This window comes from Oryctolagus cuniculus, chromosome 4 (genome assembly GCF_051225735.1).
Source record: "Oryctolagus cuniculus isolate XC-2025 breed Fujian yellow rabbit chromosome 4, ASM5122573v1, whole genome shotgun sequence".
Lineage (NCBI taxonomy): Eukaryota > Metazoa > Chordata > Mammalia > Lagomorpha > Leporidae > Oryctolagus > Oryctolagus cuniculus.
The window spans coordinates 5,668,234-5,694,798 of NC_142870.1; the positions used below are offsets into that span (position 1 = coordinate 5,668,234).

General features: G+C 50.5%; 1 protein-coding gene across 2 annotated transcripts in view; it reads right to left on the reverse strand.

The window, feature by feature from the left end:
• The window catches only part of SH3BGR (SH3 domain binding glutamate rich protein), a 67,595-nt gene extending 43,814 nt beyond the window's left edge, over nucleotides 1-23,781 (reverse strand). Inside the window, exons 1-2 of one of the 2 annotated variants that reach the window (XM_051833564.3) lie at nucleotides 23,416-23,781; nucleotides 15,977-16,162 (exon numbers count right to left, since the gene is read on the reverse strand). In XM_051833564.3, coding sequence (XP_051689524.1) covers nucleotides 15,977-16,162; nucleotides 23,416-23,460 — 231 coding nt within the window. In that variant the 5' untranslated portion in view covers nucleotides 23,461-23,781. The remainder of the gene's footprint in view (nucleotides 1-15,976; nucleotides 16,163-23,415) is intronic. The other variant, XM_089330536.1, reaches the window with a different exon arrangement.
• Between the last annotated feature and the right edge of the window lie 2,784 nt (nucleotides 23,782-26,565).

Below are 26,565 nucleotides of genomic sequence, written 5' to 3' on the forward strand. Positions count from 1 at the left end.
GCTCTTGGTTCCTGGTTTTGGCCTGACCCAGCCCCAGCCATTGCAGCCTTTTAGGGAGTGAACCAGTGAATGGAAGCCCCCTCTCTGTCCCTTCTATCTCTTCTGCACACGCTCCTGGCACTGTGACTCCATCACATGCAACCGTCACCCGGGGCCCAGAGAGGCCAGCACCATGCTGCGGAATCTCCAGAACTATGTGCTAAATAAACCTCTTTTCTTTTTAAAGTGCCCAGTGTCGGGTATTTTATTGAAAGAATGGAACCCACATACGCAGCACAGTACTCACTGGACTTAGGGCAGTGCCTGCTTCTGTTAAATCTTCAAAGAAACAGTGCTCCTAAGTTCTGATCACTGCTCTGTCTGCTGTCTGGTATTTTAATTCAGGAGCAAAAGTGTCCAGTTTAGAGTGAGAGACTGGAGTGGGCATTTGGCACAGCAGCTAAGACACCACTTGGAACGCTCACACACCATAACAGAGTGCCTGAGTTCAAGGCTCGGCTCCGTTCTCAATTCCAGCTTCCTGCTGATGCACACGTAGAGGGCAACCGGTGATGGCTCACATGTTTGGGTCCCTGTCACCCACATGGGAGGCCTGGGCTTAGCTCCTAGCTCTTGGCTGCTGACTGGCCCAGCCTCAGAGCAGATGGGAGCTCTGTATGTGTGTGTGTGTGCATGTGTGTGTCTCTTTCTCTGTCTTCCAAATAAATATAAATTAAACATTGTTTAAAGATTTTTTTATTTATTTATTTGATAGGTAGAGTTACAGACAGTGAGAGGGAGAGACAGAGAGAAAGGTCTGCCTTCTGTTGGTTCACCCCCCAAATGGCCTCTATGGCCGGAGCTATGCCGATCCGAAGCCAGGAGCCAGGTGCTTCTTCCTGTTCTCCCACGCGGGTGCAGGCACCCAAGCACTTGGGCCATCCTCCACTGCCTTCCCGAACCACAGCAGAGAGCTGGACTGGAAGAGGAGCAACTGGGACTAGAACCTGGCGTCCATATGGGATTCTGGCGCCGAAGGCGGAGGATTAGCCAAGTGAGCCACGGTGCTGGCCCCTAAATTAAATACTTTTAAAAGAAGTGAGGAATTTACATTTTTAATTCCACTATACTCACTGTGCTGGTGAGTATACCGTCAGACCAATGGTTGAAGGAACTACTTTCCTAATCCTCACAACTTTGTGTGACTTATGGCCAAAAGAGCCATTTTCATAGCCTAATAAAAGGACTCATACAGATGCAGAAAATGCTGGTGGGTGATGGACCAAGAGCCCTGTACAAACATGAAACCAGGTTCTAGAGATGCAGAATGCATTAGATTTATGTTGGCGCTGTAGTTTTATATCACGGTTTCTGAGGACAAGTCATGGTTACTTTTTCTGAAGCACTTCTTCACTAGTTTGACTGCCACATTCCTACCCCAAAAGCTGTAGCTATAGTGCCGAAGCCAGCAACGCCGGCAGGGTGCTGTGGGCCTGGAGCCAAGTTCTTGGCCCCCTCCTTGGTGGGGTACTGCCACTCATCCCCAGCGGGGGTCTGCAGGTGGGCCAGTGGGGGGGGGGGAAGGCTCTCGGAGACAAGGTTTTCACGGGGGTGACAACTCCTAAGACTTCCTGATCAAATAATTCTTGACTGATTTCAAAACTGGATTTGTATTAGGATCAGAACGTGGACAAGAGCGCACACGTTTCCTCACACTCTGTGTAACAGAAGGCCAGCAGGCCGAGGGGCCCTAAGCAACACGCAATTTACTTAGTAAGCAGAGTAATCTCACAGTCTTCCAAGTGTGCCGGCAGGAGTGCTGCCCTTAAATATTTCAAGTAAAAACAGACAAATGAACTGTTTCTTGCACACTGGAGTAAAATAACTCATATCAGCAACAAACATCAGACTGTTTGTAACCAATACTAAAGATTGGCAGGGCAAGCACTTGGCCTAGTGGATAAGACACCAGGTAAAACAGCCACATCTGGGCCAGCGTTGAGGCACAGCAGGTTAAACCACCAACTGGACACCAGCATCCCATCAGAGCACCAGTTCAAGTCCCAGCTGCTCTGCTTCCCACCCACTGCCACCCCAGGAAGAGGCCCAGACGGAGTTCCAGTCTCCTGTCTTCGGCCCATATCCCAGTGTTGCAGCCATTTGGGAGTGAACCAGAAAGTGGAAGATCTTTCTCTCTTTCTGTCTCTCCTTATCTCTCTGCCACTGTGTCTTTCAAATAAATAAACAAATATTAGTCAAAAAAGATTAAGGAAAAGAAACAATGAGCCAAAAGAAAAAAAATACCGTCTATGACCAAGGTGAATCAAGGGGAAACAATAAGAGAAAACACAAAGGAAAAATATTAAGAACAAAGAGAGGACACCACTAAATATTTTAAACAAGAAATAATCATATATTATTAAAACCTTCCAGGGATTTGGTAGTGATGGAGGCTATGATATATGGGGTCAGGTGGTTAATGGGAAATTTCTGTACCTTCCTCTCAGTTTTGAAAAACAAACAACCTTTATGTTAAACTTAAAAACTGGAAAACAGAGGCAGGCATTGTGGCGCAACAGACTGAACCACCACTTGGGACACCTGTCTCATTGTGCTGTCAGAGTGCTGTCAGAGCGCTGGTTCAAGTCCTGGCGACTCCACTTCCAATCCAGCACACACACTCACACACACACACACACAGCAGAGGCAGAGTACCACAGGAGCACACACACACACACACAATGGAGGAGGACCACCCAGGAGCACACACACACACACACACAATGGAGGAGGACCACCCAGGAGCACACACACACACACACACACACAATGGAGGTGGACCACCACAGGAGCACACACACACACACAATAGAGGAGGACCACCCAGGAGCACACACACACACACACAATGGAGGAGGACCACCACAGGAGCACACACACACACACACACACACACAATAGAGGAGGACCACCCAGGAGCACACACACACACACAATGGAGGTGGACCACCACAGGAGCACACACACACACACACAATGGAGGAGGACCACCCAGGAGCACACACACACACACAATGGAGGAGGACCACCCAGGAGCACACACACACACACAGGAGGCAGAACACCACACTCACACACACAGTGGAGGTGGACCACCACAGGAGCACACACACACACACACAGGAGGCAAAACACCACACACACACACACACACACACACACAGGAGGCAGAGTACCACAGGATCACACACACACACATACACACAGTGGAGGCAGAATACCACAGAAGCACACACACATGCACACACACTCACACACACACGCACACACATCACTGCTGTCATCATGTGCCAGGTGGAAGCAGCAAAATACAAACACCGGAACCACCAGAAAGACCCTCCCTCCAGCCATGCCCCTCCATTGCCCTCTACTGGCCAAGCTTGGCACTGCACTTACTGCAAAGGAGAAAAGCTTAAGGATCCAGCACCCACCATCTCAGCACACACACACAGGTTATAGTGGCTGGGGTTGGAGGTCAGAGGCAACGAAGGGACAAAGGGACAGACAGACAGAAAAAGGAGGAGGATGGCCCCACCTGGTTTAACAAGGCCAGCCTGCCTACTGTGGATACCAGAATTAGAAACAGCCTTAGCCGGCGCCGCAGCTCACTAGGCTAATCCTCTGCCTAGCGGCGCCGGCACACCAGGTTCTAGTCCCGGTCGGGGCGCCGGATTCTGTCCCGGTTGCCCCTCTTCCAGGCCAGCTCTCTGCTGTGGCCAGGGAGTGCAGTGGAGGATGGCCCAGGTGCTTGGGCCCTGCACCCCATGGGAGACCAGGAGAAGCACCTGGCTCCTGCCATCGGATCAGCGCGGTGCGCCGGCCACAGCACACCAGCCGCGGAGGCCATTGGAGGGTGAACCAACGGCAAGGGAAGACCTTTCTCTCTGTCTCTCTCTCACTGTCCACTCTGCCTGTCAAAAAATAAAAAAAAAAAATTAAATTAAAAAAAAAAAAAGAAAGAAACAGCCAATATGACCCCTTTCTCTGTCTCATGCACAGGGATCCTAAATAACAACCTTAAATAAAACATCTACAGACCAAGCCCAGCAATATATAGGAACGCAATATGCTGCAACCACAAAACAGAATGGGCATTTAACAGAAAAATCTGCAGATGTAGTGTATTACATTTGGAGTTGAGGAAGCCAAACTATTTACAGCAGAAAACAAAACGTTCAGAAAAAGTGAACATCTTATTCATGATCTTTTAGTGCTTTAGAAAACAAGGAAGTGAACCTGATAAAGGGAAGTTTACACAAAACTTAAGCAACAATTATACTCTATGGGAAAACATTCTTTAAAATGAAAAACAAAGACACCTGTTATTACCATTTCTGACTGATACTATTCTAAAAGCCCTCATTAGCACATTAAGCCAAGAAAAGCAGACAGACAGGATCCAATATTGTGGTGCAGCAGGTTAAGCCACCACCACACTGGCATCCCATATCAGAGAGCCAGTTAGAATCCCAGAAGCTCTGCTTCCAATCCAGCTCCCTGCTGACGCACCTGGGAAAGTAGTGGAAGATGGCCCAAGTGCCTGGGACTCTGCCAGTCACTTGGGAGATCCAGATGGAGCCCCAAGTTCCTCACTTTGGCCTGTCCCAGCCCTGGCTAATGCAGCCATTTGGAGAAGGAACCATGAATGGAAGCTCGCTCGCTCGCTCTCGCTCTCTCTCTCTCTCCCCCTTCTTCCCTCCCTCCCTCCCTCCCTCCCTCCCTGCGTGTGTATACGTGTATGTGTGTCTGTCTCTCTCTCACTTTGCCTTTCAAATAAATAAATAACCCTTTTTTAAAAGACAGACACATTGTAAAGCAACAAATAAAACTGTCCTTAAGTAATAAGTACATCCCAAAGTAACCTACAGGTCAAATACTACAGTTAAGAGGAGTACAGCAAGGTTGCTGGATACTCATATTAACATGAAGTCTTATCTTTATATTAGCAACAGTCAGGAAGAAAAAATAAATTAGAAAAAGAGATGGCATGAAACATAGGAGATACCCCCACAAAACAGCAAGACATGTAGGAAGAACATTTAAACATTACATAAGACCTACATATGATGATTCGGAAATATCCTTGGGTTGGACATCTCTATAAAGAGGTTTCCTAAGGATGCCAATTCTTCCTAGACTGAGACATAGAGTCTCAAAATTCCTACAGAGATTTTTATAAAGCCAAACAAGGTCACTAATCTAAAAGGAAAAGGCCAAGGGCAGAGAAAAACCAAGAAGATGCACAAGACACAAGATTCATTATAAAACTACTAGTCACAAAGACAGGTGACACCAGAGCACAGAGATAGACATGACATCCAGAAATGGACCCCACAAGGCTCACAGAGCTGGTATTGCAGAGAGATGGAGAAAGGACGGATATAGGTACAATAATTGATTAGTCACGGGTTTTTAAAAGACTTATTTATTTATTTGAAAGGCAGAGTTACAGAGAAGCAGAAAGAGAGGTCTTCCATCCACTGGTTCACTCCCCAAATGGCTGCAACATCTGGAGCTGCGTTGATCTGAAGCCAGGAGCCAAGAGCCTCTTTTGGGTCTCCCACGCGGGTGCAGGGGCCCAAGGACTTGGGGCATCTTCTACTGCTTTTCCAGGACACAGAAGAGAGCTGGATCAGAAGTGGAGCAGCCAGGACTTGAACCAGCACCCATATGGGCTGCCTGCACCACAGGTGGTGGCTTTACATGCTTTGCCACAGCACTGGCCCCTATTCACGTTTCTAAAAACTGGAATAGTCTACCTCATACCATCCACTTAATTTTAGGTCCACAAAGGAAGTAGAAGCCAAAATTATCAACAAGAAGCCAAAATGAGAAGCCAAAATTGTAGAAGACAGCACAGGAGAATCAATTTTAGATTGCAGGTGAGAGAACACAAGGAGAAGCCAGGGGCCGAGAGAAGGTATCTGCAGTGTGTGATCGGAGGAGGGCTGTGTCTTCAGCAGGCAAAGCAGCCTTGCACATCACAAGGAAAAGACCAAAACAATAAACACGCCAAAAACCATGAGGAGTCACTCTCATTCGTAAACAAGGACACGCAAATGGAAGCCTCGTGGGGAGTTACCACTTCACACCCTCCAGCACCCAAACCCAGGTCCAAGGTGGATGATGGGAAAGCGCTCACCTGTCACTGGTAGGAGTCAAACTGGCAGGACTATTCCAGAAAGCACTGTATTATCCCCTGAAACTAAACACGCCGGAGCTATGACCCAGCACTTCCACTCCGTGCAGAACCGAGGGACACTGGCATGTCACCAGGACCCCTGCTGGGAACATTTGTGAACAGCCCAAGACCAGGAACCACACGACCGGCCTTTCTGCCGCAGTGAAAGCGAATAGACCATGAGTGACACCAGTGTGTGGATGTGTCTTTAAGAGGCATGGGTGAAAGAAACAAGACAAAGAGGAACACACAGAGTGAGTCCTCCTATATGAACCTTTTTAATAGGTAAAACAATACATTGTTAGGTGTACAGAATGTAGGTGGGAGATGAAAGAAAGGCCAGGGGAAACACAACATTGACCACAACACAATCTGTGGCTCAGAGAGGAGGGATATGATCAGTGAGAGGCACCCAGCAGGCGTCTGAGTTTGTGGTAACATGGCCAGCGTTGTGGCACAGAGAGTTAAGCAGCCACCTGCAAAGCCGACATCCCAAAATGACACACCAGTTTGAATCCCAGCCGCTCTGCTTCTGATCCAGATTCAAACGCACCTGGGAAGGCGGCAGAAGATGGCCCAAGTGCTTGGGCCCCTGCACCCACGTGGGAGCCCCAGCGGGAGGTCCAGGCTCCTAATGTTAGCCTGGCCCAGCCCTGGCTGTTGTCACTGTGAGTAACACCAATGAACATGGATGTGGGACTAAACAAGTGGGTGAGACGGAACAGTTATTTCTCTCTCTCTTCTCTCTCTCTCTCGCTTTCTCGCTCTCATGTTCTCGTTCTCCTCTTTCTACCACTCTGCCTTTCAAATAAATCATCTCCTACTAGGTGGTGAGTACATAGCTGCTGACTGCATTGCTCCTCTTTAAACCACAGGTTATTATCAGGTACAGCATATAAATTTTTAAGAACACAGAACAGCTTGTCAGTCACAATACTGCATTAGAAGCCCTCTCTCCACCCTGAGTTAGCAGTCTCTCACTCCTTACAGCCCTAAGTAGCCACAGACTACTGGCCTCGCTGCTGATTGCCAGGTCCCCTTTGGCCATGTGCAGGCCCAGGCTGCCCTGTCCCGCCCCAGCCCTCACCTGGACTAAGACGCCCAGATTCCCACTTGTCATCAACAGCGATTCTGCTCCCTCCGGCGGCATTTCTCTGCCAGGAGGGGTAACCCAGCCTCGGCTGTGCCTGGCTTCTCATAGGGTGTCTCCTTTCTCTAACAGTCATGTGCCATGGCTGCCGGGTAACATCTTCATCTGTTTTGCACGGACTGCACAAGTCCAAGCTGGCAGGGGTGAGATGGCAGGACTACCTCTGACACCTGACACCAAACCCCTCAGTGCCCCGGCAGAGACAGCTGCTGCCTGTCCCTGAGGTTTCCCACCACCTGCTCCAACGTTCAGACCCTCAGGAACCTCAGAGGACAGTAATGCACGGTGTAACCACGTGCAAAGATACACGGAACGTCCTTCGGAGCTGCCATGTCTCCTTGGACATGGAGCCTTACACTCCTGGTCTTGTGAAGGCACTCTTGTTAGAAGCATGAACAGGGCCAGCCTTGGGGCACCGTGGGTTAAGCCACTGCCTGCGAGGCAGGCATCCCATATGAGCAACAGTCCAAGTCCCGACTGCTCCACTTCTGATCCAGCTCCCTGCTGATGCACCTGGGAAGGCAACGGAAGATGGCCCAAGTACTTGGGCCCCTGTACCCATGTGGGAAACCTAGATGGAGTTCCAGCTCCTGGCTTCAGCCCAGCCATTTGGGGAGTAAACCAGTGGATAGAACATCTCTGTCTCTCCCTCTCTCTCTAACTCTGCCTTTCAAATAAATATTCTTTTTTTTTTTTTTTTTTTTTTTTTGGACTGGCAGAGTGGACAGTGAGAGAGAGAGAGACAGAGAGAAAGGTCTTCCTTTGCCGTTGGTTCACTCCCCAATGGCCACTGCGGTCGGTGCACCGCGCTGATCCAAAGCCAGGAGCCAGGTGCTTCTCCTGGTCTCCCATGGGGTGAAGGGCCCAAGCACTTGGGCCATCCTCCACTGCACTCCCGGGCCACAGCAGAGAGCTGGCCTGGAAGAGGGGCAACCGGGACAGAATTCAGCACTCCGACTGGGACTAGAACCCTGTGTGCTGGCGCCATAGGCAGAGGATTAGCCAAGTGAGCTGTGGCACCAGCTCAAATAAATAAATAAATCTTTTTTTATAAAAAAGCAAAGCATGGGGCCGGTGCCATGGCTCACTTGGTTAATCCTTCACCTGCGGGGCCAGCATCCCACATGGGCGCCAGGTTCTAGTCCTGGCTGCTCCTCTTCCAGTCCAGCTCACTGCTGTGGCCCAGGAGTGCAGTGGGGGATGGCCCAAGTGCTTGGGCCCTGCACCCTATGGGAGACCAGGAGAAGCACCTGGCTCCTGGCTTCAGATCGGTGCAGTGCTGGCAGTATCGGCCATTTGGGAAGTGAACCAACGAAAAAAAGACATTTCTCTCTGTCTCTCTCTCTCACTGTCTATAAATCTACCTGTCAAATAAATAAACAAACAAACAAAAAAGCAAAACATACATAGACTGCAGAAAAGCAAATTTAGTGAAGTTTTTCATGAAATAAACTAAAAATATCTTTTTCAAAGCAAAACTGAAAGAAATTAAAAACCATTTACTTAAATCGACTTGCATGCTCATTTCATTAGGCCACATTTGCAATAGGGCTATGTATCTTTAAAGCAGAAGTCATTCTTTGGGAAAACTTTTCTCTTCCACAATGAAAATGAAAAAAAAAATTAGGTTACAGCAAAGCAGAACAGATGACTTTGATGTTTTGTTTCAAGAGTAGAAATAACTTTTTTTTTTTTTTAAACTTTTTTTTTTTTTTTTTTTTTTTTTTTTTTTTTGACAGGCAGGAGTGAACAGTGAGAGAGAGAGACAGAGAGAAAGGTCTTCCTTTTGCCATTGGTTCACCCTCCAATGGCCGCCGTGGCCGGTGCACTGCAACCAGCGCACCGCGCCGATCCGATGGCAGGAGCCAGGTACTTATCCTGGTCTCCCATGGGGTGCAGGGCCCAAGCACTTGGGCCATCCTCCACTGCACTCCCTGGCCACAGCAGAGAGCTGGCTTGGAAGAGGGGCAACTGGGACAGAATCCGGTGCCCCGACCGGGACTAGAACCCGGTGTGCCGGCGCCGCAAGGCGGAGGATTAGCCTAGTGAGCCGCGGCGCCGGCCTTAAGAGTAGAAATAACTTTTACCCTAGAAGGTAACACAGGAGGAAGGCTACACACTTCAATATTACCTGCATTCTAACTGGCCTAAATTTATTTATTTTATTAAGGTTTATCTATTTATTTGAAATGCAGAGAAATAGTTTATCTATTTATTTATTTGCAGAGACAGAGAGACAGAGACAGAGAGAGGCTTTCCATCCACTGGTTCACTTCCCAGATAGCACGACGGCCCAGGCTAGGCCAGCCCAAAGCTGGAGCCAGGAGCCTGGAGCTTGCTTCTTCTGGGTCTCCCAAGTGGGTGCAGGGGCCCAAGCAGTTGGGCCATCTTCTACTGCTTTCCCAGGCCACAGCAGAGAGCTGGATTGGAAATGAAGCAGCCAGGACAGGAACCAGCACTCATAAGGATACTGGTGTTGCAGGTGGCAGCTTAACCTTCTATACCACCATGCCAGCCCCTGGCCTAATTTAAAAGGATGGTTTAAATTAAAGTAACAGGTTTAAAATCCTGTTTTCATTGCAAAAATACTAAGAGAAAGCATGAGGGTATTTTTATATAATTTTATGGTGCAGAACCCTTTTCTAAACAAGATTCAGAGTGAGGAACCAGAAAGAGAAAAGATTACTAATTTTTTCCACACAAAAACATTAAAAGTTTGAAGCTACAGAAAGAACATCCCTTCAAAAAATTCAAAATACACGAGACAGGTATCTCGCCTGGCAGTTTAGATGCCCACACCCCACACGGGAGCAGCCATGGTCAGGTCCTGGCCCCATCCCGGTCCGAGCTCCTGGCTAAGGCAGGGAGAAGCAGATAAAAGTTCAGCTGGGTCCCTGCTGCACACGTGGGGACCGGGGCTGAGTTCCCCTCTTCCGCTCGTGGCCCAGCCTGGTCCTGGCCGTTGCAGGCATCGGGGAGTAAACCGGTTAAAGGAGATTCCTCTCTCTCTCTCTCTCCCTCTCCCTCTCCCTCTCCCTCTCCCTCTCCCTCTCCCTCTCCCTCTCCCTCTCCCTCTCCCTCTCCCTCTCCCTCTCCCTCTCCACCCCCCACCTGCCTCTGCCTCTCAGGTAGTAATCTTTTCAGGTTGTATTAAAGTCCGGGTGGGTGTCTGGCCTAGGAGTTGAGCTGCCACTTGGCATGCCCACCTTCCACTAGAGAGAGCCTGGGTTTGAGGCCTGGCTCCACTCCCAGTCCCAGCTTCCTGCTCAAGTAGTAAAGGCTCAAGAACTTGAGTCCCTCCCAAGACCAGTCCTGAGTTCTGGCTCCTGACTTCACCTAGCCCAGACACCAGAAATCATGGGCATTTGGGGAAGGCGTCAGCATGTGGGAACTCCGTCTGTCTGCCTCCGCCTCTCCCTCTGCTACTCAAGTAAAATAATAATAATAATTGGAGCCGGCACTGTGGCGCAGCAGGTAAAGCCACCACCTGCAATGCCAGCATCCCATGTGACCGCCAGTTCGGGTCCTGGCTCCTCCACTTCCAATCCAGCTCTCTGCTGTGGCCTGGGAAAGCAGCAGAAGATGGCCCAAGTCCTTGGGCCCTGCACCCATGTGGGAGACTGGGAAGAAGCTCCTGGCTCCTGGCTCCTGGCTTCGGATTGGTGCAGCTCCAGCCATTGCAGCCAATTGGGGAGTGAACCAATGGATGGAAGACTCTCTCTCTCTCTCTCTCTCTCTCTCTCTCTCTCTGCCTCTCCTTCTCTGTGTAACTGTGATTTTCAAGTAAAATAAATAAATCTTTAAAATAATAATAATAATTTTTTAAAGTCAAAAGAAAATATAAATGTGGGGAAAGAAAATATTTACAACACCTTCCTATGTAAAGGTTCTTACAAACCAATCAACATTAGCTATAACCCAAGAGAAAAATGACAACGGCTATATACAGGCCAGTTACAGAGAAAAATACACGTGGCTGATAGTGGGAAAAGATGCTCAGCCTCACTCATAAAGAAATCCCAGTCAAAGCAGGGAGACCTATGTTTCACGTAACAGACTGGCAAAGACCCAGCAGGGTACAGCACATTGCATTGTCAGCATCACAGGGAACAAGGTGCTCTCAAATTCAGGCGGTGACAACGTAAACCGGGGCAGCCCAGCAGAGAACCATCTGCCAACAACTGTGAAAAGAACTGTGAGAAAAGTACGCACACTGTAACCCCGCACTCCTCCGGGAACACACCCACACACACACACACACACACACACACAGAGGCTTTTCAAAAGGTTCACGGAAAATGGAATTCAAGATGTTTATTTTGATGCAAAAAAATTTTTAAATCCCTGCAGATGAAATATCCTAAAAAAGTTCATGGGGGCCAGCACTGTGGTGTAGCAGGTAAAGCCACCGCCTGCAGGGCCAGCATCCCACCCACATGGGCGCCGGTTTGAGTTGGCTGTTCCACTTCCGATCCAACTCTCTGCTATGATCTGGGAAAGTCCTTGGGCCCCCTGGACTCATGAGGGAGACCCAGAAGAAGCTCCAGGCTCCTGGTTTCGGATCTGCCCAGCTCTGGCCACATAGGGAGTGAACCAGCAGATCTGCCTCTGCTTCTCTGTAACACTGTCTTTCAAATAAATAAATACATCTTTTTTAAAAAGTTCATGAAAAAATGCATATTATGAGAAAAAGAACTCTGCATGGACTTCTAACTTCCTTTGTGCCAAAATAAATGAATCTTCTGATTCCATTTTCCACTAACTTTTCAAAGCACCCTCAAGTATGTGCAGGTGGATGTTTTTATACGTCCATGCACGCGCACACGTGTGGTAGATACAAAGGGCTGTATGTGCAGAGATGATTCCCGCACCCCTGTGCATGTAACAAAAGGCTAAAAACAGCCTGCGTGCTTTCCACTCGAGGACTATGCCAAAGAACGGTGTCACGTACAATGGAAAAGTTTTGCAGCCATTCCAACAAGCAGCAGGTGCCACTATGCAGTGATTGCTGCGATGCGGTTATTAAGCGAACAAATGAAAGGGGATACAGGGCACACACACTTGTTTTTTCAGTGCTAGGGCACTGCGAATATACAGAGGAAATTTCTGGAAAAACAAGCAAGAAACTGCCAACATTGGCTGCCTGGGAGCAGGATTAGAGACGTAACTGTCAGGGACCAGCGCAGAATGAAGCTATGAGGCCCTTTGATCAAAGATTGCTAAGAATCTCAAGACACAGCAGCAGAGTATGTGCTAGGGCACAGGCCAGCGCCGCGGCTCACTAGGCTAATCCTCCACCTGCGGCACCGGCACCCTGGGTTCTAGTCCTGGTCAGGGTGCCGAATTTCTGTCCCGGTTGCTCCTCTTCCAGTCCAGCTCTCTGCTGTGGCCCGGGAAGGCAGTGGAGGATGGCCCAGGTCCTTGGGCCCTGCACCCACATGGGAGACCAGGAGAGGCACCTGGCTCCTGGCTTCGGATCAGTGCAGCACACCGGCCGCAACGCGCCAGCTGTAGTGGCCACTTGGGGGGTGAACCAACGTGAAAAAGAAGACCTTTCTTTCTATCTCTCTCTCTCTCACTAACTCTGCCTGTCAAAAAATAAAAATTTTAAAAAAAAAAAAAAAAAAAGAAAGAAACCTAGCACAGGCGTCTCCTGAGCTTGGTCCTGTGGCACGTCCCAGTCGCAGGCCCGTGGAACAGGCCTGGCAGGGGGAAGGGCCAGAGAGACAGGCGCCTGGGAGGGGAATAATGGTCACGGCAGACCCTTCACAGCCACTGTAATTTCTCCACGTGTGCATTAATTTATTTTTTAAAACCACATCAGAAGTCCTCCCTACCACCGCCATCATTCCGCGTTCTACTTTTCCTCATCCAGGAAGAGCCCCAGTTCTCACAAGTCTGTTAGGTAGAGGGAGGGAGGCTGGAGAGGGGGGATTCTTGCCTCCAGAGGAGAACCCTGTGGACACCGGGGAAGCCCCAGGAGAGCGGATGGGGCCGGATGTGCCCCTCACCAGTGCTGACCACAGGAAGATGTTAAAAACATTCCACAGCCATGGGGCTTCTGGCTACCCCCTGACGGTGCCAGTACAGCCCCCCGTGAGTTCACACAGCCTGGTGCTGGGGAGAACAGCGCCCGCTTCACACCCATGTCCACTTGGAGCCCCAGAAAGTGCCGTGATTTGGACACAGGACCTTGACAGACGCCACTGGTTGTAAGATCAGGTCACACTGGGTCCGGGTGGGCCCCACGGCACGACCGCTGTGCTTCTGAGCAGGCCAAGTGAACAGAGGGAGGCCGCGGTGTGACGACAGAGGCAGGGGCTGGAGTGACCACCAGCAAACCGCAGCGGCCAGGGGAGACACAGGACAGACTCTCCCTGTGAGCCTCCATAGCCAACCTGGGCCAGCACTGGGATGTGGCTGCCAGCACCCCGAGAAAGCACCCTCCTCTCGTTCTGATGGTCTGTGACAGCACCCCCTTCCACAAGCCGCGTCTGCTTCAGTTCAGAGGTGCGTGAGCCTTGCTGTGAAGAGCACGCTTGACTTTGCGAGTGCCCCGGTCTCCGTGGGGGCTGCTCAGCTGCCCTGCCCTGGAGTGAAGCCAGCCACAGGCGCCAGCTCAATGAATCAGCGTGGATGTGAGCCAGTGCCATTGAATTTGCTGAGACCAACAGGGGCAGGGATTGGGCCTCTGGCTAGAGTTGGATGACAGGTACTTTGGAAGTATGTATTAAAAAATTTAATAATAAGGAAAACCTTCCCTAGGGAACTGACTGTGCTGTGTAGCAAAAAGAGGGGAGGGGAGTTCAGGCCCCTGCACCTGGCTCCAGCTCTCAGCCGCAGCACACGTGGGCGATCCCCGGTGTGCCAGGGCCTCCTTGCTCATCAGAAACCACCTGGACAGCTTATGCAGCCCCGCGCGAGCGGAGCACAGCTCTCGTCTGCTCATGCCCTCTGGGTCTTTCATCCTCACTGCGTATATATCTGAGGTACAGTATGATAATCCAGTCCACGCATAAAACACACAACGATCAATCGGGGTAGGAAGCACTTCCGTCTCCATACACAGATTAAATGTTGGGACTAACGTGACAACTGTGTGCGCTCCTGGGGTTCAAGGTCAGGTTTGAACACATGCAGGCCGTGTGTGCCGATCCAGTCAGGGTAGTTATCATCCAGCTCCTTGCCGCTACTGCCGTGGAGCCTTGGAGCTCCTCTCTGTCTATTCATAAAACACATAACAGGGGATTCTGAATCGGAGTCGCCCCACCGTGGTGGGGGCCCAGGACGACACCTTCAGTGTTTTGGTGTCTGTCATCCACCCCCTCCATCTCCCTCACCCCGACTCGAGCCACCACGATTCTGCATTCAGGTCAGCATTTTGGTCCTCTGACTTAAGGTTTCATTTCAACAATTTGATCTATTAAGTATAATCTGTAAATTGAGAGGCAGAAGTGATTTTGTGCCCAGATAAACTATTAAATGTATGAAATAAAAGTGCTGTTGTGATCACAGTGTGCGGAACAGTTCTGTTTATACAAATGCATTTTGCATCGATGGTACAACTTTACCTGTGGGGCTGGCATCACGGCACCGTGGGTTAGGATGCCGTGACACTGCCATCCCATATGGGCTCTGGTTTGTGTCCCACTTCCTCCGCGTCGATCAGTTCCCTGCTAATGCACCTGGGAAAGCAGCAGAAGGTGGCCCATGATGCTTGGGCCCCTGTGTCCACAGGGGAGACCCGGAGGAAGCTCCTGGCTGTGGCCTGGCCCATCCCTGGTTGCGGCCAGCAGGGAAGTAAACAAGTGGGTGGAAGATCTCTCTCTCTCTCTCTCTCTCCCTCTCTCCCTCTCTCCCTCCCTCCTTCCCTTCCTCCTTCCCTCCCTCCAACTCTGCCTTTCAAACAACAAATACATCTTTAAAATTAAAAAAGACTGTACTTCTGCAAGTCAATGTTTATTAAAGTGAAACTTGCCTTGCCTCAGTGTGGGTGCCCATTCTCTCCAAAACTGAAGAGAATTCCCTTCTATTCTAACTAATGCTAACCTCAGTTCTCCAAAATACACTAAGGTGCCTAAAATCATCCAAAAAACTTCTGAATCATGTTCCCACAGTTCTCTGAATCCTAAATACTCATTAACCACCACGGACCGACCATCCAGGAATTAGGTGCAAGACATAGGTTAAGACTACAAATGCTGTCTCAAAATTAATCTGCTTTAAAGAGGGGAGGGGGGCTTGCAGGGCCTGCATTGTAGTGCAGCAGGTTAAGCAGAGCTGGCATCCCATGTGGGCGCCAGGCAAGTCTGGTCCAGCTCCCTGCTAATGTGCCTGGGAGAACAGCTGGAGATGGCCCAAGTGTTTGGGTCCCTGTACCCATGTGGGAGACCCAGATGAAGCTCCTGGCTCCTGGCTTCTGCCAGCTGCAGCCATCTGGGGAGTGAATCAGTGGAAAGAAGATCTCTCTGTGTCTCTCCCTCTCTCTCTCTCTCTGTAACTCTGCTTTTCAAATAAATAAATAAATTTTTAAAGAAAAAAGACTTCACACACACACACCCCAATACACACGCACGCACACGGGTTTCCTAGGACCAGAGACTCACCCCACAGTACTGCTCTTCATTGAAGATCTGGGGAGGCAAGGGGATCCCGTTCTGTGGTTTCTTCTCCCCGGGAACATTCTCTCGCATCCACTTCCTGTTGTCCTCATCTCCAGCTATATCCAGTTCCTTAAAGTCGATCTTATTCGCTTCCAAGAAGCCCACCACCTCCTGCTGCTTCTTCCTGATCTGCTCCAGAGGAGAGAAAGCAGTCACAGACTGTTTTCGCAAAGTGTCCTCCCATGTACGTGCGCCCAGCCCTTTCTCCAGGGCTTGCATACAACACCGATAGTTTTGTTAGGCATTCAGACAAGGAAAACATAAATCACACCTCTTTGTTATCAGTGATCAACAGAACAACCACTTAAATTCTGGCATTTACTATCAATGCTTAATGCATGGTAAAATCAACTGAGTCACTGTGACACAGCAGGTTGAGCTGCCAGCATCCCATAACAGAGTCTCCGTATTCTATTTCCAATCCAGCTTCCTGCTAATGTGTCTGGGAAAGCAGTGGAAGATGGCACACATGCTTGTGCCTCTGCTACCCATGCTACCCAGATGGAATTCCTGGCTCCTGGCTTCAACATAGCCCAGACTTGGCTGTTGCATTCATTTGGGGAGTGAACCAGCAATGGAAGATTCTCTCTCTCTCTCTCTTTTTTTTTTTTTTTTTTGACAGGCAGAGTTAGTGAAAGAGAGAGACAGAGAGAAAGGTCTTCCTTCTGTTGGTTCACCCCCGCAAATGGCCACTATGTCCAGCACTGCGCTGATCCGAAGCCAGGAGCCAGGAGCCAGGTGCTTCCTCCTGGTCTCCCATGCAGGTGCAGGGCACAAGCACTTGGGCCATCCTCCACTGCCTTCCCGGGCCACAGCAGAGAGCTGGACTGGAAGAGGAGCAACCAGGACAGAACCGGCGCCCCGACCAGGACTAGAACCCGGGGTGCCAGTGCCGCAGGTGGAGGATTAGCCTAGTGAGCCGCAGCGCTGGCCGGAAGATTCTCTTTCTCTCTCTCTCTCTCTCTCTCTCTCTCTCTCTCTATGGGGGGCCACTGTTGTGGCATAACAGGTAAAGTGGCCGCCTGCAACACTGGCATCCCATATGGGTGTTGGTTCCAGTCTTGCTTCTCCACTTCCCACCCAGCTCCCTGCTAATATGCCTGGGAAAGCAGTGGAAGATGGCCCAAGTGCTTGGGTCCCTACACCCAAGTGGGAGACTGGAAAAAGCTCCTGGCTCCTGGCTTCGGCCTAGTCCAGCCCTGGCCATTGTGACCGTTCGAGAGGTGAACAGGCAGATGGAAGATATCTCCCTCTCCCTCTCCCTCTACTTCTCCCTCTCCCTCTCCCTGTAACTCTCCCTCTCCCTCTCCCTGTAACTCTCCCTCTCCCTCTCCCTGTAACTCTGCCTCTCACTGTAACTCTGCCTTTCAAATAAAAACATCTTTTTCGGGGCCGACACTATGGCATAGCGGGTAAAGCCTCCGCCTGCAGTGCCGGCATCCCATATGGACGCTGGTTCGAGTCCCAGCTGCTCCACATCCAATCCAACTCTCTGCTGTGGCCTGGGAAGGCAGTGGAGGATGGCCCAAGTCCTTGGGCCCCTGCACCCACATGGAAAGACCTGGAGGAAGCTCCTGGCTCCTGGCTTCAGATGGCACAGCTCGGTCCATTGTGGCCAATTGGGGAGTGAATCAGCGGATGGAAGACCTCTCTCTCTCTATGCCTTTCCTTCTCTCTCTATGTAACTATTTCAAATAAATAAATAAATCTTTTTAAAAATAAAATAAAATAAAAATAAAAATAAAAACATCTTTTTCAAAAGTAATTAATTTTAATAAGTAAATTTTAATAAATAAACTAAAACAGGATAGAAGAGTTCTGATTAAGAAGAAAAACAATAATTTACCTTGAACTTAAAATACCAAGTATACCAGGCCGGCGCCGCGGCTCACTAGGCTAATCTTCCACCTAGCGGCGCCGGCACACCAGGTTCTAGTCCCGGTTGGGGCGCCGGATTCTGTCCCGGTTGCCCCTCTTCCAGGCCAGCCCTCTGCTGTGGCCAGGGAGTGCAGTGGAGGATGGCCCAAGTGCTTGGGCCCTGCACCCCATGGGAGACCAGGAAAAGCACCTGGCTCCTGGCTCCTGCCATCGGATCAGCGCGGTGCGCCGGCCGCAGCGCGCAGGCCGCGGCGGCCATTGGAGGGTGAACCAACGGCAAAGGAAGACCTTTCTCCCTGTCTCTCTCTCTTACTGTCCACTCTGCCTGTCAAAAAATAAAAATAAAAAAAAATAAATAAATAAAATACCAAGTATACCCATACTAAAAACACATTTCATTCAAAGTTATGAAAATCGGAGTGTGAGTCCCCAGCTCACGCCTGACGACTCTCCGTGCCAACTGCTGTTCCTCCTTCCCCAGAATCGATTGGAATCACGTCCTCTGTTTGTTCAAGGAAGCCACTCTCGGAACTGTGAGATGCCACCTCTTAGAAACACCGGTGGTCAAGTCACAGCACATCGCGGACCCTCCTTCAAGAATCCCCAGGGAGAAACTCCCCAAAGGTGTGATCAATAAGACAATCAATGAGCAGTTGTTTACAGGCTCTCCCAGCTGACCAGACACTGAGCCAAGAACTTGATGTGAGCAGGCTCTCAAACTGCTTAACTGGGTGAGAAAAAAATGAAAAGCAGCCCTTTGTGCGACACAGATCTAGAACGTGGCAGGGGTGATAAAGAAGCAAACACATGGCTACTTTCATGAGTAAGACAGAAGTTTTAAATGTTTTTACTCTGACACCAAACTATTGACATTTGAATGGTTTAAAGTCCTTTGAATAGAATATGGTCCAATAACAAGTCCTTGGAGATGATTTCCAGGGTGCAGGGCCCTGGTCACTTTCCTGTGGCCAGCTGGTAGTACATGAACTGGACTTGGGGCCCACAGTCAATGCTGTACAGGGACATGACAGTCCCAAAGCTCATGTCTAGATTCTATACTTTTTTTAAAGATTTATTTATTTTTATTTTTATTTATTTGAAAGGCAGAGAGAGTTAGAGAGAGGGGGAGAGACAGAGAAAAAAGAGAGATCTTCCATCCTCTGATTCACTCCCCAAATAATCAACACAGCCAGGGCTGAGCCAGATCAAAGTCAGGAGCCTGGAACACCATCCGGATCTCCCATGTGGGCACAGGGCCCCAAACACTTGGACCATCTTCCACTGCTTTCCCAGGTGCGTTAGCAGGGAGCTGGACCGGAAGTGGAACAGCTGGGACTTGAACCAGCACCCATATGGGATGCCAGCAACACAGGCAACATAGCACACTGCGTGGCGTGTGTCATCCTCATGCCTAGATTTAAACCCTCCTCTGATCAGATCCAACACACATTGGCCCCCACCCCACAAACAGCCACTGCCTCAGGGGCTATCGCCTCTCAGACCCCACAGCCGAGCAACCTTACTTTCCCCCGTCACACTGTCCCAGCTTCAGTAAAAGTCTTTCCTGCTTTTAAATAGCTGCCTCCTCACCTTCTTAGAACCCTAACAGAAGGACCCTCCCTGGTGACCCTCGGGGCCCCATGAACAAGAACCGTGCTTCCCCAGCGAGGCGCCCTCCTCTGTGGCTTGGCTGCAAGCGCTCCAGGCCCACCGCTCCTTTGCCCAGAGACTGGGCTCCAAATTCCACAGCTTCGCAGCTGGCTTTCTAAGCACCGGGAAATCTCATCAACCCTGATGACAGGACGCTGCACCAATCATTATTTCTAATGAATCGGGGTCTCTACACCCTCTTTCCAGCCTGCCCACGATTATGTGCGACATTTTAGCAATTCCTGATTCCCTAGGACATTTTCAGAGATCATCTTGCTGCTCCCAAGAGTCAACGCGTCCTCTTTGAAAGCAGGTTTGCTTTTGATGAGAAGTTCCCAAGGTAACCCCCTGTATTCTGCCCAAATCCCCATGTTTCCCTCCTCCAAAACCACTCTCAGAGCCACTGTCAGGAGCTCAGATCGGCCCAGGAGGAGCTGGCCCCAGTCCAGGCCACTTCCCCAACTTTGCTTCCATTTCCATTACCCACAACTTCTGAAGAGAGGAAAATTCTCTCCAAAAGTCCTGAGTGCATTCTTCCATCAGAAGGGACCATCAGTCCTGGTGCCTCATGACAGCAAAAGCACCCGGGACAGGGAAGGGGCTGTGGGATGCAGGGACGCTGTGTCACTGCCACTTCCCAGCCCCCACCCCAACACACACCCCGAAGAAAGGGAGAAGAAGAAAAAGGAAGGGTGGGAAGAGGCGGCAGGGAGCCCACGATCCTAACGCTCTGGAGTTGACTCGGGCTCTGCCTCCCGCAGCATGGGACCTGGGTGGGACCCTGATCAAGGAGCCCCTGCCCCTCACATGCTACAGTTCTTCTCCACGTGGCACGTGGCCTGCTGAGCTGACCCGAAGGGACACAGCCTCAGCTCTCCCTCTGCAACTTCAAGGCTGGGCTACGCAGTACCCACTCCCCCCTCTCTCTTCCCTGTGCCCCTTCTCCAGCCTTCCGAGTGCCCTGGGACCAGGCCAGCTCCAAGGCTGCACTGCCTGTGCTGGGTGGCGGCTCTGCAGGACCTGGGGGTGGCTGGGGTCAGTATCTCTGGAGCCTCTGGGACTTCAGCAGAGCTCCGTTTTCCTGTCCTGTCACGTTTGCTCATCAGCAATCACCAAGTGCCGTTCTCTGACCTCTGGTCACCCGGCCAGTGTGAGTGACTCCATCGTGTCGGTGTGATGTGACAGCGGTGCCTCTTGGTGCCACTCGCTTGTCATCTCCCATTCATTGTCTCGTACAGTTGGGAGCCTTTCCAACTGAGGTCACTGTACTGCAGGAGAAAGCACACTGGATTGGAGTCACAAACAACCTGTTTCCATCCTAGCCCAGAAGCAAGGCTCTGCTCTTCCGTTTCCCGATCTGCAACACAGACGTAGCAAAGCCCCTCTTGAGGGGTGACAACTCAGTAAGACTATACGTGGAGAAGCTTTCATACTCTGGGCCCAGAGCTGCCCCCCCTGGCTGCTCCACTTCCAATCCAGCTCCCTGCTAACGAACTTGGGAAAGCAGAGGACAATGGCCCAAGGTGCTTGGGCCCTGCCACCCATGTGGGACACCCAGATGGAACTCTGGACTAGCCCCAGCCACTGTGGCCATCGGAAATGAAACAATGGATGGAAGCTCTCTGCCGCTCTTTCAAATAAAGATTTTTTTTTTATGAACAGAAATTCTTCCATGGATGTGGTTTTGAACAGTTCTTATGATACCTAGTGGTTGTGGGCCCAGATCTATTAAATATTAGCTGGTAATTACAACAACTAATTCTAATCAATGTCAGTTAACACTAATAACTATAAAAATTACACTAGTGACACTAACTAGCAGTGGCCAGTAGTTGTAAGATTAACTAAGAATTCTAATACTTTCTGAGGGCTGGGTGAGCACCTGATGTGTGCTGGACACTGCAGCCTGGATGTCATAATTCCTCATGACAACGCCATGAGGCGGGTACTATTCTTATCCTCATTTTACAGACAAGGAAATTGAGGCTTAGCAAGGTGAAATACCTTTCCCAAGGTCGTGCAGCTACAGTGGCACTGGAACATGCACTTCGGCAACCAGAATTCACGTCGCCTTTCCAGGACCCTGGAATGAAGGGCATCCTTCCAGGTCCTCCGAGGCTCCCAGACTTTGAAAGTGTGGGCCATCCCATAAATGCAAGCAATCTGCACATGTGTTCACTGCCAGAGCCACAAGACACGGAGCCGACAGAGGATGGGCAGGTGAGGGGTAACGGTTTCGGCAATGAGCATGAACAACAGATTTAGAGTTCATCAATGCCATTTTCCTTTAATTTTTTTAATCTAGATAACTCACAGATGTATTCGCTACAGGTCAACTGAAAGATTTTGCAGTGGTCAAGAGTCATGGAAGATTTTTCAGAGTTGTTTTTTTGTTTTTTGTTTTTTTTGTTTGTTTGTTTTTTGACAGGCAGAGTGGACAGTGAGAGAGAGAGACAGAGAGAAAGGTCTTCCTTTGCCGTTGGTTCACCCTCCAATGGCCACCGCGGCCGGCGCACCGCGCTGATCCGATGGCAGGAGCCAGGTGCTTCTCCTGGTCTCCCATGGGGTGCAGGGCCCAAGCACCTGGGCCATCCTCCACTGCACTCCCTGGCCATAGCAGAGAGCTGGCCTGGAAGAGGGGCAACCGGGACAGAATCCGGCGCCCCGACTGGGACTAGAACCCAGTGTGCCGGCACCGCAAGGTGGAGGATTAGCCTAGTGAGCCGCGGTGCCAGCCTAGATTCAGAGTTTTGCATCTGGGATTTTTGTCTTTTTCTGTTAACCTGTTCCCGGGATCACTAAGACAATCGTGGGTGGCGAGTGCTCCAGGGGACCCCAGAGCTCTTTTCCCTGTCTCCCTCCCGGCCTCTGAGAACCACGTGAACTTTCAGGCTGGGAGAGGCGGCTCTCAGCAGCCAGGGGTACTCCAGCCAGCATCTTGCCTTGGGAGCCCACTTAAAGGCAACGGCGATTCTCAGGAACTCGACATAAAAGGAAACAGCCCCCTTGCCCGTCTCTGGCTCTCAGGATTAGTACAAGTGTTAGCAGCCTTGCTAACTTCTGCCAAATGCTGGCAGAAATGTCAGTCCCAGGTGGACACCACAGGAGCAAAGCTAAAGCCAAAGTCCAAGTCACTTCCTAGGAGGAACGGCCCTCTGATCTCCCCTGTGACCCAGCACAGGTCTGTGCTGAACAAAAGGCGGCCCAGCATCACAAGACGGGTGGTCTCAGACCAGACCACCCAATGTGATGGAGGCTGGCTTTAAATTCCTATTTTGGGGCTGCCTGAATTCCCAGAGTGCTTAAAAATGTGCTCTGATGGCTGTGACATCATCTTCCTCAAATAATAGAATTACACACGTTAACTTCATACTTTCTGTACAGTCATATCGCATATACAAGTAATTACACCCAGGAATCATCTTAGCAATCTGGTTCATCACGCGTTCTAAACCGCCTTCAGAGTCATTTATTCACAATTTTAAATTAGTCTAAGTCTTGTAAAATGAATGGCAGAAACCCTCTCCCGAAAAAAAAAAAAAAATTCTGTGATTCCATCACATGCAACAACAACAAATCACACGTTAAAAACTCCAGCGTCAACAAACACGCCTCCTGCCCCCAGCCCCCCTGCACGCCAGCTGTCCGGGTCACACGCTTCACACGCTCTCTCAGCACCACGAAAACAAAGCGAGGGGTGCCCACGCTCACTGCAGGGTGCAGCTGACTGATGGGCGAAAGAGAAACTAAGGCCGAAGCTGCGCTGCGCTGCGCCCGCTCCTTCTGCTCCCAGCCCTGGGTCACCCAGAAAGTAGACCAGGAGGGAAGCCCCACGGACACCACCAGACACCTACCGCTATGGACCCAGAAGATGTGGCCACAAACACTTTGATAACCATGTCGATAGCCGGGCGGGAGGCCTGCCCCCAACACACCCCTGTGAGGAAAACGCGTCGCCAGACAAATCCTGATGGGGACAGGCACAGGCCAGTGCCAGGTGCGGGCTGGCGGCTGCCCAGGGCTGCACTGAGGGCCCACCCCTCCCTCCACGACTTAAGAGGCGCTGCCTCCCCGAGGAGCCCAGAGTACCTCAGGCTTCCCCCTCCATTGGCCCCGGGAATATTTTGGGATCTGTCAGGAAAATATTTGATTGGTTGATAAAAGCAGCCTCTGGACCCTTTTCCTTATCACTCCACATGCCCAACAACACTCCCTAAAAGGCCAGGCTGCGCGGCGCGCCAATCAGAGGCCGGGAGCAAAGGGAAACAGGACCAGAAAGGCAGTGGGGGAGGAGCCCCTGGGGGCTGGACGAGCCCAGAGGACAGCCCCTCCGCTGGCCAGGAGTTGGCTGCAGCCACCGTGCTTCAGGCAAGCAAACCAGAAGGGTCGCAACAACCTCCGAAGCCTGTCAGTAACAAGCAGATTCCTTGTTTCAAAATCTACCGGCAATTTTTTTTTTAATTCCGTAAGCACTCATACAATACAAGTCGCCTTAGCAGTGGCCTGTGTCCAGTTTTCACCCTCTGCCACCTGTTGCTGTTAAAGCCCAGAAACTGATACCCCAGTCGAGGCGGGGACCAGCCACCGGCTTGTCAGCCCGGATGACAGCGGCGAGCAATGGCCCCGACTGCATGAAGGACGAAGGACGGCGATGGGAGACAGAATCAGTGAGGTGTTTGTACCGGGCTCTTCCCTGTCTTGTTTATGTAGATCATCAGAACTGTGCTAAAGTGAGAGGAAGATCAATCTGCTGAAGAAGCCCAAATGCCAGCTGCCCAAACTCCTGGGAAGTTTCAGACTCAAGATCCAGGGCATCAGCCACAGTGTGGGTTACACCAAACCCTGGGAGCCGCGCAGTCTTCTTCAGTAACTGAGTGTCCCGGCCACTCATCATGAAGGCGGTGGCACTGCTATCCCGGAGTAGGGAGGAGTACTGACATTTAACGTTCAGCTTCAAGATGCAAAGTTAACTTCCCCAAACTTGGGTCCTTGGTGAAGATGGTTAATGGTTCTCTAAATTTAAGTCACTAGAATTGCAAATTTTATTTTAAACCCCAAAGATTATACATTATTTTTTACTTTCATTTTCTCATGTATTTTCAAACCTTCTATTTTTTCATATGGAAATTGTGTATCTTCCACCTTAAAGAAAGCCTGTCACGGCCGGTGCCGCGGCTCACTAGGCTAATCCTCCACCTTGCGGCGCCGGCACACTGGGTTCTAGTCCCGGTCAGGGCGCCGGATTCTGTCCCGGTTGCCCCTCTTCCAGGCCAGCTCTCTGCTGTGGCCCGGGAGTGCAGTGGAGGATGGCCCAAGTGCTTGGGCCCTGCACCCCTCGGGAGACCAGGAGAAGCACCTGGCTCCTGCCTTCGGATAAGCACGGTGCACCGGCCGCGGCAGCCATTGGAGAGTGAACCAACGGCAAAAGGAAGACCTTTCTCTCTGTCTCTGACTGTCCACTCTGCCTGTAAAAAAAAAAAAAAAAAAAAAAAAGCCTGTCACATGAGCATGCCTTTTATTCTGCAAATCTCCAGAAAGCAATAAGTTAGGCAATTTCTCAATGATGTTGCAAGTCAGCAACACAACCACAGCTGGATCCTCGTGAGCTCTCCCTGGTCGTACAGGTAGGAGCTGCCTCCAGCGCCGACACCTGCAAAGCCAGGGAGAAACACGTTGCCCTCCTGCTGAGACGCCAGCTGTGCTTCTTGGCCATTACCCACTCGCCAGTCTGCTTGGGAGCTTTGCGCAAACCACCCCAAACCTGGGCTCCAACATGACCCCCGCTCACCCCCGTTCACCTGAAGGTGAACAGGAAGTCACACCCATCACTTGACCCCTTCTCTGTTCCCTCCACACCACATCACACCACTCCACCTCCTGGGCACTGCCCACAAACTGCTAGTGCTTCCTTTTATGTCACTATGAAGTCTTCGTAAGAGTTTACTCTGTTGGAAACAGTTTTGAAAATGTTCACATGTGGAAGGTGGACTCTTGCTGGAAGAGCCTTTTATTACAATAAAAGGGTTGTTACACTGAACCTTCAGGTCACTGCGACGGCAAACCTTCCAAATGAGCCTTAGAGTAACGTCTAGGGAGTCTCTGACATATAAAACCCACTTCAGGCAGGAGCAGCAGAACCCAGTGAAGAAGCAGGCAGTCACTGAACAGCTGTTTGATGTGTTTAAGTCAAACAGCGGCACTTGTTCGCTTGGCCTCCCTTTGATTACAAAAGTAAGAGGTCCTGGCTTCACACTTTGCCAAGATTCTCAGATGATCTCCCCATAAATGATAGATACTAGCTGTTACAGTTTGGTTTACGTAATTTCGTGGGTAACCTACAAAGACAGGCAAGAGGACATGTTTGTTATGTGGAATGCCCCAAGTAATCACCATATGACTACACTGGGTTTCATGAGGGCACTAAATAGGGAGGGAGGGAGGTATAAATGAAGCTGGAAGAACTTTTTCATAATTTCTGTGTAGCGCTGCATGGTAACTTCACCTGGCCACTGTGGCTATTTATGGGGTAAACCAGCGGATAGAAGACCAATTCTCTCTCTCTCTCTCTCTCTCTAAGACTTACATATTTATTTGAAAGAATTACAGAGAGAGAAGCTGAGACAGGGGAAAGACCTCTTTTTGCTCCTGACCACACTTGGAGGTACTGCTCAGACTCCTCCCTCTCCCCTTATCCTCTCCTTCCCCTTCCCCTCCCCCTCTCAGGCAACCCTTGGGCCCACTCATGGTGAGTATTTCTCCTTGTGGGGCAGCCCACACTCGCATGTGAATGTACGTTCACTCTCACTTTGAAATAAATCTTGTTCTCGCTCACTTATCCGCTGTATCATGCCTCCACCTTGAATTCTTACGCCTGTTGGGGGCAAGGAAGGGGAGTGACGGTTCCGGTACACAGGCCCAGATCAGTTCCACCCCACATGTAAAGCTGACTTCCCGTCCTTACACAGCAGGGGCGCATTCTCACTGGAAAACCACCCTTGGTCCAC